Below are 11,694 nucleotides of genomic sequence, written 5' to 3'. Positions count from 1 at the left end.
TCCCTTGCTTTTTTAATGTGTTTTCTCTTGGGGTGGGAGCTGTGAGTACTTCAGTTCAGCAGGGAGATGTTGCTTGCAGAACCATTTTACAGACCAGTTTTTAACCTCGCTTTTGAAAAATCCCTGGCAGTAGCTGGGATCTCTTTACTGTGTTTCCAACAGGTGTTCTGTAATGGGTGCCAGTGACTTCTGTGCATGAACCTGCTGCAGGCTCGTTTATGAACTCCCCTGAACACCCCCTGCACTTGGCTGTAGGCCCCTTTTTACAGACAGATGTACTGTCCTGAGGAGCAAAGGCCTTGGAGCAGCCAGTGGGTTTGATACCTGCACCATTAGGCAGGTGCCTAATTAGGTAATTAGGCAGGTGCCATTAGCTGTGGCAGCTCAGAGAGGTGAGGGACAGCTCTGTGCCTGTGGTTGCCCCTGGCACATGGTATAACAGGCCTCAGCTGCCTTCCCCTGTGCCAACTGCTGCTGGCTCCTCTTAGCATTTTCCTTGAAGGAAGAAGGCCAAGCACAGCAGTGAAGTTTCAAATGGGCAACAAGCAGAGTGGTAGATTGTGGGGACAGTCTCCAGGACAACTTGCCCTTAGAGAGGAACGTTTCTGTGAGTAGGAAGTCTGCTATTAGCAGGTGCTGGGAATGCAATGCAGAGTTCACCCTTTCAGGCAACTTCTTGTAGTGGAAATGGAGCTGGAGGATGGAGAGATGCCTCTTCACATCTTCATCATGGTTGAGAGCACTCAGTTACTGAACTGTAAGGGAATCTGTGGTTTTGCTTATTAAATAGTGGGTGATGTGATGGTGTTTTCAGATTTGTGTAGGCAGTGGTGGCTTTGGCCTGTGGGGTGGACTGTACAGCTGTATTACATCAGTTTCACTGAGTGCTGTTTCTAGTTACAAATGTCACAAAAACTTACATGACTGGAACAAACTGGCCTGTTTTCTAAACCATTATTTAATTTCAGATACCATGCTGTACTTTAATACACTGCAAGTAAGAAAAAGCATAGTCTTTTAAAGGGATTTTAATCAAAGTGCTTAATCACAGAAGAACAAATCAAGAAATCCTGATTGTATTGTAATCAGAAGATAATATATTTGCACATGATGGTTGCTTAAGTGATTATCCATTTCCTGTCCTGGAGAGCCCATGTTACTCAACCTAAAGGCTGCTGCCAGCAGTGGGAAGCAAGCACTCAGGGATTTCTGGGAGGCAGGATTCATGAAGAAAGGGGACTCCATTGGTCATATGAGGGGTAGAGAGGGAGTTGTCATCTAAAGGGAAGTGACAGCCATTGGTGAGAGATTCCTGGAGTGAGGGAAAACCCTCAAAAACTTGAGTCCTAAGGCCTGATAGCAGCTGTCAAGAAAGTTGCTAAGAAGTGCAATGGTTCATGTCAGTCCCTGAGTTGTCAGAAGATGGAAGTGCATGTCCATGCTCTGAGTCAAGTGTTTGGTTTCCTTAGTGGGGATGGGAGCAGCTTTTCTTGGGCTGTGTGTCCTGGTCTGGAAAAGAGCAAGGTGGCCAAGGTGTGTTTCCCTATTGTCCCTAAAATGCTCCAGGACAGCTGTAAGGTGCTGCCTGTGCATCCCTTGCCTTTCCTTGCTCGGTAGTGGCAGTGGGTGTAAACAGGAGCTGCCGCCCTGCTGGAGCCCTTCCAGCCCCTTGGAGGAGGAGTTGGGTGCGATGCCAGGGAAAGGGGCCCTGCTCTGCTGTTCACCCTTTCTCTGTCACCTCTTGATTATGGAGTGATGGCAATTTGTCACATTCAGCTGAAGGTTCAGATAATGAATGCCTGAGAAGAAAGGCACCTGCTTGGAAGAAAGAGATGAATTTCCTGCCACAAGTTCAGACAGAACCTAAGGCTTAGGAAAAGATTGTCTTAGTGCTGCCTATAGTGGCAGGACTTTGAGCAGCACAGTGCCTGTGGGGTTCACCTCCACGCTCAGGGAGGACATCCAGCTGTACACACCACAGTCCCTGCTGGCTGGCAGCACCTGTCGGATGGAGCAGGCTGGGTTGCAGGCCAGCCCATTGCCAAGGAAGGTGAGGGAGAAGGTGAATTTCTGGGGCCCTCCAATCTCCTGCTGGTTCAGCACTGCCACAGCGTAGGCTCGGTCAGACAGGGGCCGCTCCCACAGCTGGAAGTTCTTGTCCTGCCAAGGAGAAAACAAACCCAGGGCTGTGGGAGGCTGAAGTGGTGATCTTCATGCCTGTGTTCCAGCAGGCTTCGGGAACACGTGGGCTCCTTTCCCAAACCCTGAGCACCTCTCCATCCCTCCCTGCCCCACTCTGAACCCCCCCTCTCCTGCTGTACCTTGGAAAGCTGGTATCCCTGCTTGCCCAGGGGGTCCTGGTTGATGGCAATCACCTCTTTGTTCTGGAGCAGCCACTTGGCCTCGGGGCTGATGTGCCGCAGGTCGTTGGACATGAACAGGGGAGCGGCCATAATGGCCCACATGGCCATCTGAGTCACCGACTGGTCCCAGCTCAGCCCAAAGTTTCCAATCACCAGCTATGACAAGCAAACAAAAAGTGCCTGGTAACACAACTGCTGGGGACAATCTGGGCCACCAGTACCAGGAAATCACAGGGTGGGACTTCTCTTTGGAGCCTGGCTAGATAGGCTGAGGGCCAGGAGCAGGACCAGCCGGTTGGGGAAAGCAATGACTGCGTGGCAGTTTAGGATGAGTCCCTGGTGGAAGTGAACTCTTTAAGTGGCTAGGCAGTGTTTGAGAATGCTTTTGGATTCAGATTCTTGCAGTTCTGGCACCCAGGGGTTTTCACTCTGGTGGGACATCAGCACTTTGGAGACTGTCCCTCAATGCCACATCTGTGTCCTGAGCTGGTACTGCCTGTGGAGGCTGTGTGACACAAAGATGGTGCTTCCTTGGTACTATGCATAGCTGCATCTTTCCCTTTCCACCCTGGACCTTCTCACCAAGATCCTGATCCTAGGGTCCCATCAGAGCCCTTCCCCTCAGCGTTTCTCTCCCAGTTCTCTCCCTTCCCATTCTCAGCCTGCAGCTGAGGGAACATTTTTTTGCTGATGCTTCAAGTGGGGTGGGTGTTGCTGTACTTGCCATGTCAGGATCATTCCAGCCCCCTGGCCCAGCTATCTTCACAATGGTGTCCTGGTGAAGTGCTGTCCAGTCTAAGATACTCTTGATGCTGCTCCAGGAGTCATAGACATCATAGAAGTTCCTCCAGTGATTGCAGTACTGTTTGATCTCTGTGTAATTCGGCTGCCAGAACAATGAGTTTGATTAGACAGAGCACCTGGCTGTACAACAGGAGTGTCAACAAGGCTAGACTGGACCAAAGGTAGCTTGGGGGAGAACCAGGGTAACACCTTCCATCACCAGCTATCTGAATGATGTAGTGCATGTTGATTCCCTTGAATGCTTTGTGCCCAGTAACTCCACTGTGATTTGTTCTAGACAACACTATTGCTCCCCTTGGGAGAACAGTTGTGACCACCAGCTCTGTTACAAAATTACTTCCCAATTTTACTGAAGGTGTGACAAGGCCAGTGGGATTAAACTGTAATATCCCAGTAATTATTGCTGTTTCTTGGGTTTACACCCTTTCGTGAGTAATGCATTTAATTCCAGCTGTGGGTGGAGGGCAACGTGTCAATCACAGACCCTGGCTGGCAGAAATTTGTCACTGAACAATGTGGGGGATGTCACAAAGCCTCTCTCGTGGTCCCCAGAGCTGTCTGTAAGGCTGAGCCTGCAGCACTCTGTGTCCAGGAGGAATTACCCTGAGCTATCTGCTAGGCTGTGTGTCTGCATTGCCAATGGTTTGCTGCTTGGCTCCTTGGAGAAAGGAAGCAGATGGATGCTGTAGTTTTTTTGGCATGCTCCATCTGGGCTGTGCCCTCATGCTGCAGAATCCTACTGAATCTGTTTCAGCAGAGCAATGGTTTAGGAATGCTTCAAGCCTCTGGAAGAAAAAGGGTTTTTTCCTCCATTTTACAGCCTTTTTCTCTGTCAGAACAGAGAGTAGCAAGTTTCTCAGGATGCTGTTTTGCAATGTTAAATGTTTTCCTCTTCTTCCCACTTGAGCCCCAGGATAAACCTTGAGAGGCATTCCTTACCTGCTGCACGGGCCTCAAGTAGAAAGGCCACTCACAGGAGTACACAATGCTCCTTCCAGTCCTGTTCAGGGCCACAGACATGCGCCTGTATCCTAGAGGAAGAGCACAGACAGAGCTTACACAACCTCCCTGGCCACACAGCAGAACTAAGCCAATGTCACAGGTTCAGGTTTCAGTTCAACTCTTGCAAAATTAAGATTGAACACATTTTTGTGGTTGAGACACCACAGGGAGAAGAGGGGAGTTTAAAGTCTGCAGCTGGTCACCTGCCTCCTAAGGACAGGGGCTTTGCTTGGGCAGGCTGTCGCTCCAAGACTGCTGATTCCTTTGTACATACAACCAGGGGAAGAGGATAAAAGCTTTCCTGTATGGCATTTTTCCTCTAGATACCCAGGAAACAAGTCAGTATCTATCAGGCAGTACAGCTTTGCTGGGTGATGTAGGAGCAGGTTCTCATGAGGCCCTTGCGCCATATGGACTGGGCAGGAATGCAAGAGCTCGAGTTTTTCCTGTCCTTGTCCCCAAACAGCCCTGTTCAGTCCCTTCCAATTGGCAGAGAGGGAATGAAAAGTCTGCTCTCTCCTCTGGAACTGCTTCAGTACAACTGGATTGTATCTGGGTTACACATATGATCCAGCAGGAGCTCTCAACTCAGCTGTCACTCAGGGTGCTGAGCTGTGCTCCTGTCTGTGGCAGTTGGCATATGCCCCACCATCTGGCTTGGATGGCATTGTCACTTGGGCAGGTTGTCCCTGCCAGGCAGAGACAGGACTTTGTGCAGGGCTCCTGCTGCCAAACGTGATGGTGCTGACTGTGCCAGCAGCCAGAGAGCGCAGTCAAGAGAAAAAAGCTTTCTAAGTTAAAGTGTTCTTCCCATAAATCTACTCCTGTGGCACTGGGATTTGCCTGTGCTTCAGAAGAGGCTGTAGCCAAGTTGCCTCAGCACAAGGAGCTGCTGAGCTTTCAGCCTTTGTGCAAATCACTTCTGAAGTGGTATTTACACTGGTGTGCTTTAAGAGGAAAACCCCAGTAGAATTTTTATGCCATAATTCCCTTCATTTTTATCTGTTAAAAGCCCTCCTAACTGCGCCTTTCATGGCTGACACAAACTGTTGTAGCTTCAGGCTGATTCACGCTGACAAGGCCCCACCAAAGGGATTAAGGGTTAAGTGTGTGAAATGCTCTGGGCTCTGCAGTACAGGCCCTGCAGAAAGGCAAAGCCTGTGCTGAGTTAAGAGCTGAGGGAGCACAGCCATCTCCAGAGCACACGGCTGATGTGTCTGTGCTCAGCCTGATCCAGGCTCTGGGCTCACAGCTCCTTTTCTGAGCTGTGCTCGAAGGACAGGAGACTGCTCCAGGAGACTGAGCAGGTAAAAACACTTAAGACAGCAACACTCAATGCCTTGGCCTTGAGAACAGAGCCTCAGATTTGCTTTTGTAAGCAAGTCCCTTAAATGAGTATGCTCAGGGAAAAGCAAGTCCCTGGAGCCTGATGCTGGGCCTAGAATTGCTGCTGCCTGCAGAATATTCCCAGCCATGCGAATAGCTGCCTTGAGCCCGTGCCTACCTTCTGCCAGCAGCTCCAGTGACTCAGAATTGCAGCCATCAAACTTGAGCAGGTCCACACCCCAGGAAGCAAATGTCTGGGCATCCAGGTCATAGTGGTTGTAGCTGCCAGGGAAGCCAGCACATGTCTTGTTTCCAACATCGCTGTAGATTCCCAGCTTCAGACCCTTGGAGTGGACCTGCAGACAGAAACAGACCCTGGCATGGGGCAGCCACAAGGCAGGAGGAAGAGGATTTGGGGCAGCGAGGGAAGCAAACCCCCACAGTGGCAGGCAGGGCCTTATCTCAGCAGTGACACCCACCCAGCCCTCCCCTGCTCCGGGTCACACCGTGCCGCGGTGGCACTCACGTAGTCGGCCAGCTTGCGGATCCCCCCGGGGAAGCGCTTGGGGTCCGCCTGCAGCCTGCCCTGCTTGTCCCGCGTCGGGGCCATCCAGCAGTCGTCGATGCAGATGAACTCGTAGCCCGCGTCCCTCCAGCCCTCGGCAGCCATCCTGTCAGCCATCTCCACGAACAGCTGCTCGCTGGCCACGGCACCACCGGCAAAGAAAGCGGAGAAAGTCTGCTGTGTACCACCGGCACAGCCGCGGGGCTGGGCGGCCGGGGGAACGCGGGGAAGGCACAGCGGGGGCCGGAGCACCGGGCCGGCTGTCCGTGACTGGGAAGGCACAGCGGCTGCCGGGGCACCGGGCCGGCTGCCTGCTACCGGGGAAGGCACAGCGGCTGCCGGGGCACCGGGCCGGCTGCCTGCTACCGGGGAAGGCACAGCGGCTGCCAGAGCACCGGGCCGGCTCTCCGCTAACAGGGAAGGTACAGCGGCTGCCAGAGCACCGGGCCGGCTGTCCGTGACTGGGAAGGCACAACGGCTGCCGGGGCACCGGGTCGGCTGTCCTCTACCGGGGAGGGCACAGCGGCTACCGGGGCACCGGGCCGGCTGTCTGTGACTGCGCTGCCCCGGGCTCCCCGTGCCCCGCGGCGGTACCTGACGCAGCGGCGCGGCTCGGCGGCGCAGTCGGTGGCGCAGAGGAAGCGCTCCCAGTGCAGCCAGCCCATGGGCGGTGTCCGCGCCAGGCCGTTGTCCAGCGCCAGCGCCGCCGCCACCGCGGCCGCCGCCGCCGCGACCCAGCGGAGCATCCACCGTGCGGCCGCCATCGCTCCGCCGCGCCGCGGGACTGCCGCTGATTGACAGCCCGCATGCCCAATCCTCGCGGAGTCGGCGGGCAGGGCTGACCGTGGAGCCAATCGCCGCGCGGCACCGCCTGCCTTTCCGCCAATCCCGTGCGGCAAAGTGCGCACCGGCCCGCCCCCTGCCGCGGGTCAGGTGTGGCGGTGTCACGTGACCGATGTGAGGGGCCATGGCGGCGCGGTCGGGCCGTGCCGGAGCTGCTGCCGGGAGCTGCCGGGGGAGCCGCGCCTGGGGCGGCACCGGCCGTGGGCAGCGGGCCCAGCTGGCCGAGAGACCGCTGGCACCTGGCCGGTACCGCAATAGAGTGGCCAGCAGAGCCAGGGCAGTGTTTGTCCCCCTGTGCTGGGCGCTGCTGAGGCCACACCCGTGCCCAGCTCTGGCCCCTCAGCTCAGGAAGGACGTGGAGCTGCTGAAGGAATAAAGCTGGGGAAGGGTCTGGAGCACAAATCCCGTGAGGAGAGGCTGAGGGAGGTGTGGGGGCTCAGCCTGGAGGAAAGGAGGATCAGGGGTGTCCTTATGGCTCTCCACAGCTCCCTGGCAGGAGGGCGGAGCCGGGTGGGGTCAGGCTGCGCTCCCGGGGAGCCGGGACGGGATCTCAGGCTGGGCCAGGGGAGGTTCAGGGTGCACATCAGGAGTAAATTCTTCACAGAAAGGGTGATTAGACATAGGAATGTGCTGCCCAGCAAAGTGGAGTCACTGTCCCTGGAGGTGTTCGAGGACTGGACACGACAATCAGTGCCATGCTCTGGTTTGCATAGGTTAGACTCAGTCTCAGAGATCTTTTCCAAGCCTCAGTGATTCTGTGTGCTCAGCAGTGCTGGGGCTGCCTGAGGGGCTGGAGGCTGCTGTGAGTGCAGGGTGTGGGTCTATGTGTGTTCTGTCAGCACAGAGTCCTGGGGAAGAGAGGATTGTACCCCATGGGCTCAGCACTTGGTTTTGGCCCTGGGCTTTCAGCTCTGCTTCAAAAACTCTGTGAGAAGCTCCTGAATCAGCCCTCCACCCTGTGCTCTTTGATCAGATCCAGCCTGATTCAGAGGCTGTTTGCTGCCTCTCTGCCTGCTTGTGTTGACTCTGTGCTGTTGGATCCAGCCTGTCTCTGCTTGGGATGCTTGGGCCCATCCATATCTTTGCACTCAAAGATTTTGGTCTCTCTTCAACAAGTTCAGCCACAAGAATAAGTCATGGTCACTGGGCATCACCCCATTTGCACCAGCTATATGTGACTGGTTGAGATGAGAATCTCTGGAAAGGGGCAGTGCCGGTGTCAGCAGGACCTGGAGAGCTGTAAGGGCACCTGTGTGCCAGCCAGCATCTCTGAGCTGAGCCCTGGGTTTAATCCCTGTTTTTGCAGGAGTAGCACAGCCATGAGCAGCCTTGGTAGCACATGTGGCCTGTCAAGGAGACTGGAGGCTCTTGCTGCCCAGGCAGCTGTGGGAAATGGCATGTGAGGAGCCAGGTCTGCCCTGTGCCTCTCCCAGGGCTGGACCAGCCCTAGAGCCCCCCTGGAGCTCTTGTGGGTCCCACCAGGGCAGGAGGAGGGGCAGGATGGGAGCAGAGCAGGGCTGTGGCCATCGCAGGGCTCAGGGTGCCACCGAGGCAGCTCGCTAGGTGTCCTCCCATCCCTGCTCTGCCACTGCCAGGGAACAAAAGCTCCTCAGAGCCCGCGGGCTGATAATCACTCCTTGTTTCAGTGCTGGGGTCCTCCCCCTGCCCCTCGGGGAGCTGAAGCGCAGAGATCTCAAAGTGGGGCAAAACAAGACACTCTGGAGGCTGGAAAACCTCATGGCTTTGTTTTCTCTTGTGCTAAACGATTCTCCAGGGCTGGGCAGTTATTCCCTACTGCCAGAGCTTGGATGCTGCAGGGCTGGTCCCTGCTGGTCTCTGTGCTCCAGCACTCCCTCACTGCTGCTTCCCAGGTGTCCTGCCTGTCCCCAGGAGTACCTGGCACCCCCACACCCCTTGGGATAGGGAGCTCCGGGGTGCTGTGTGGGCTGCATGTACTGGATGGTGTCCACAGAGTGGGGCAGGCTGGTCCCCAAGCTGTGCTGTGGGTGCTGGTGTGGGGTTTGGTGTGATGGTGTTCACAGGGGTCTGAGGATGAGGGAAGAGACGAGGATCTGACTCCATGTTTCAGAAGGCTTGATTAATTATTTTATGAGATATATATTATATTAAAACTGTACTAAAAGAATAGAAGAAAGGATTTCATCAGAAGGCTAGCTAAGAATAGAAAAGGAATGATAGCAAAGGCTTGTGACTGACTGAGACAGTCTGGATAGCTGGACTGTGATTGGCCATTAATTAGAAACAACCACATGAGACCAATCCCAGATGCACCTGTTGCATTCCACAGCAGCAGATAACCATTGTTTACATTTTGTTCCTGAGGCCTCTCAGCTTCTCAGGAGAAAAAATCCTAAGGAAAGGATTTTCCATAAAACATGTCTGTGACAGTTTGGCAGGGCCGTGGTGCAGCCTCTCAGAGCAGGTGGAGGTGACAGGCTGTGGTGTGATGCCACAGCTTGAGTGGCAGGGGGGGGGACAGCTCTTGCAGGGCTGGGCTGGGGTGCTGGCACAGCCACACTGCCAGAGCACCCTGCACCTGTGCCAGCAGGCTCCTGTCCCCAGGGAGGGCCTGTTAGGGCCCTGTGCCTGGGGCATGGCCAATCCCAGCAGGGCACAATGCCAGTCCAGCTCCTGGTGCTTTCCTCTTGTGCCCGTTTTCCCACTTGTAAAGGGGCAGCCCTGGCCTGCTCAGGGCTGCCTGGCTGACTTTTGGAGCTTGCTATTTTCTTAAAAAGAATTCTGTGCTCAGGCCATGTTCAAAGGTTGCTCAGAGCCCCAGAAGAGCTGTCACCTGTTCCTGTGGCATTGCCCTGGCCTTGTGGCTGGGATCAGTGTGGGACAGGCTGTGCTGCAGGCACTGCTTTGTGTGCACAGGATGCTTTGCTGAACCTCTGGCATTTGGAGTTGCCCCACAGGAGCTCCAGGCTGTGGAAGGGGGCAGAGGCCCTGGTGAGGGAGAGGGGGGAGAAGGGAAGGTTTGACCCCCTGATGCTGCCAGGGACAGCAGCAGAGCTCAGTGCCAGCAGGGTCAGGCTGTCTGTGGTCGTGGGGCAGGGGCCAGGCTGGCATGTCACTGCAGTGCCCAGCCAAAGGCACATTTCCTTGGCCCCACACGGGCCCCCAAGGAGCCCTTGGGGCTGGCAAGGGGCCATGCTGTCTCCAACCTGTGTGTGCTCCTGGCCCTGCTGCAAGGAGGAGCTGGGAAGCTGCCAGTGCTGCTGATGCTCATTTTACTGTCTGGGAGTTCCATTAACCTGGTGTTAACTTCATTAACTTCCTTTTAAACCAGCAATTAACTTGGCCATGGCTGTTGGTCCTGTGCCCACAGCTGCTGTCTGTGGTGACTGGGATGTACCCACCAATGCACAGCCTTGAACAGGAAATAAAAAACTGATTCTGTCCAAAGACTGTGGCTTTGCTGAGGGGCTGAGCCACCTAGGCTGGTCCCTGGCCATGCTGTGAGAGGATATGGGGCTCAGAACCCCCATCCCAAGATGTGAGGGACCCACTGGAGCTTTGTGCTGGAGGGCACTGGCAGCAGCCTTGCAGCTGTGAGGGTGTCCCAGTGATTTCCAGTTCAAACTGGGCTGCTGGGAGCAGCAAGGGCAGGGTCTGAGTGCTGCTCCCGACTCTGAAACTGCCCCCAGGGACACTGAACCACAAACAGCTGCAGAGCCATGGGGTGGTGCTACCCTTATGCCTTTCCAAGTGTGATGCCAGAAATGAGCTCCCCACCTTGCTGTGAGCAGTGCCTGGGACCTGGGGGCTTTGGCTTGGGAGGGATGTGTTGGGTTTTTACAGTTTTCTTTTCTTTTGTGATGTCCTGGTTCCTGGAGCTGAATGGCTCAGGGCTGACTGCAGTGTTTGTCTGAGTGCCCAGATGTGATGTCCTGACTCCAGAGCAGGCAGTGAAGGAACTGGGGACACCTTACTGGTGTGAAATACCTCTCAGGTCTCCCCTTGGCTGTTTCCTCTCTCAGTTTGGGGTGGGGACAGCAGCAAGACCCTGGGGAAGCTTCATTTGTCCCACCTAAAGAACAACCCCAGCCCCAAAGCAGCGTGGTGCCTCTCGCTTTCTCTCCTCCCTGCCCCAGAAGGGCGATGGGGCTGCGAGGTACCAACAGAGCTGCTCTGTGAGACTTGGCCGGGAGCACAGAGGGAGATTGATGTTTGCTCGGGCGCTCAGCCCTCAGCTGCGGGCTCTGCCCACCCCTGCACCAGCTGGGGACAAAAGCCCCGGCCCCGGGTGGCACTGCAGGGCTGGCGTAAGCCCCCCAGGACAGCTGGCAGCTCTGTAAACTTGGCTCCTGCCCAGGGAGCCGAGTGAAGGGGCTGAGGGGCCACGCAGGGAGGTTTGCCCTGGGGATGCTGCACATGCTCGGGTGTCTGAGCTCCACTGCAGAGCTGGAGCCCCCCCAGCTCCGCCTCATCTTGGGTCCTGTCCCCTGGCCAAGCCTGGGTGGGTGAAAAGGGCTGGGGTGACTGTGGGGAGCACCCCACAGAGCTGGGTGGGGACAGAAAGTGATGAGGTTTGGGGCTGAGGGCTTGCAGGGGGCTCCTGCCCAGCCCTCCTGGCATCTCCCACGTGGGAGTTAAATGTGACAGTCATCAGTTGTGGCAGAAAAATCACCCGTGGAGAGTAATGATGGTATAATGATGGGTCAGGGCTCCTGTCCCCACAGGGCATTGTGCCCTTGTCCCCTCCCCACGCTGTGAGTGGGAGCTGGCTGCAGTGTTCTTGGCAGAGACAAATCCCCAGCACACAGCGCC

At 55.7% G+C, this 11,694-nt stretch overlaps 1 protein-coding gene across 1 annotated transcript; it reads right to left on the bottom strand.

Annotated features, from left to right (window-relative positions):
• Positions 1–935: 935 nt before the first annotated feature.
• On the bottom strand, positions 936–6,824 carry GLA (galactosidase alpha). The gene is made up of 7 exons (XM_036402250.2): positions 6,655–6,824; positions 6,022–6,196; positions 5,674–5,851; positions 4,107–4,198; positions 3,088–3,249; positions 2,322–2,519; positions 936–2,160 (listed from the first exon to the last, which is right to left on the bottom strand). The coding sequence occupies exons 1-7, from the start codon at positions 6,822–6,824 to the stop codon at positions 1,897–1,899; spliced, it is 1,239 nt and encodes a 412-aa protein (XP_036258143.1). The 3' UTR covers positions 936–1,896.
• Positions 6,825–11,694: the final 4,870 nt, after the last annotated feature.

The sequence above is a fragment of the Molothrus ater genome, chromosome 14, assembly GCF_012460135.2.
Source record: "Molothrus ater isolate BHLD 08-10-18 breed brown headed cowbird chromosome 14, BPBGC_Mater_1.1, whole genome shotgun sequence".
Lineage (NCBI taxonomy): Eukaryota > Metazoa > Chordata > Aves > Passeriformes > Icteridae > Molothrus > Molothrus ater.
This window is presented reverse-complemented; position numbering and strand designations above follow the sequence as displayed.

What these genes read in the sequence shown, in the direction of transcription:
- GLA (XM_036402250.2), bottom strand. Translation starts at nt 6,824, where the DNA reads ATGGCGGCCGCACGGTGGATGCTCCGCTGGGTCGCGGCGGCGGCGGCC. An exon ending in GAGCCGCGCCGCTGCGTCAG is followed by an intron (nt 6,197 to 6,654) that starts GTACCGCCGCGG and finishes TGCCGTGGCCAG; the next exon opens with CGAGCAGCTGTTCGTGGAGA. An exon ending in GCTGGAATGATCCTGACATG is followed by an intron (nt 2,520 to 3,087) that starts GCAAGTACAGCA and finishes TGCTTGTCATAG; the next exon opens with CTGGTGATTGGAAACTTTGG.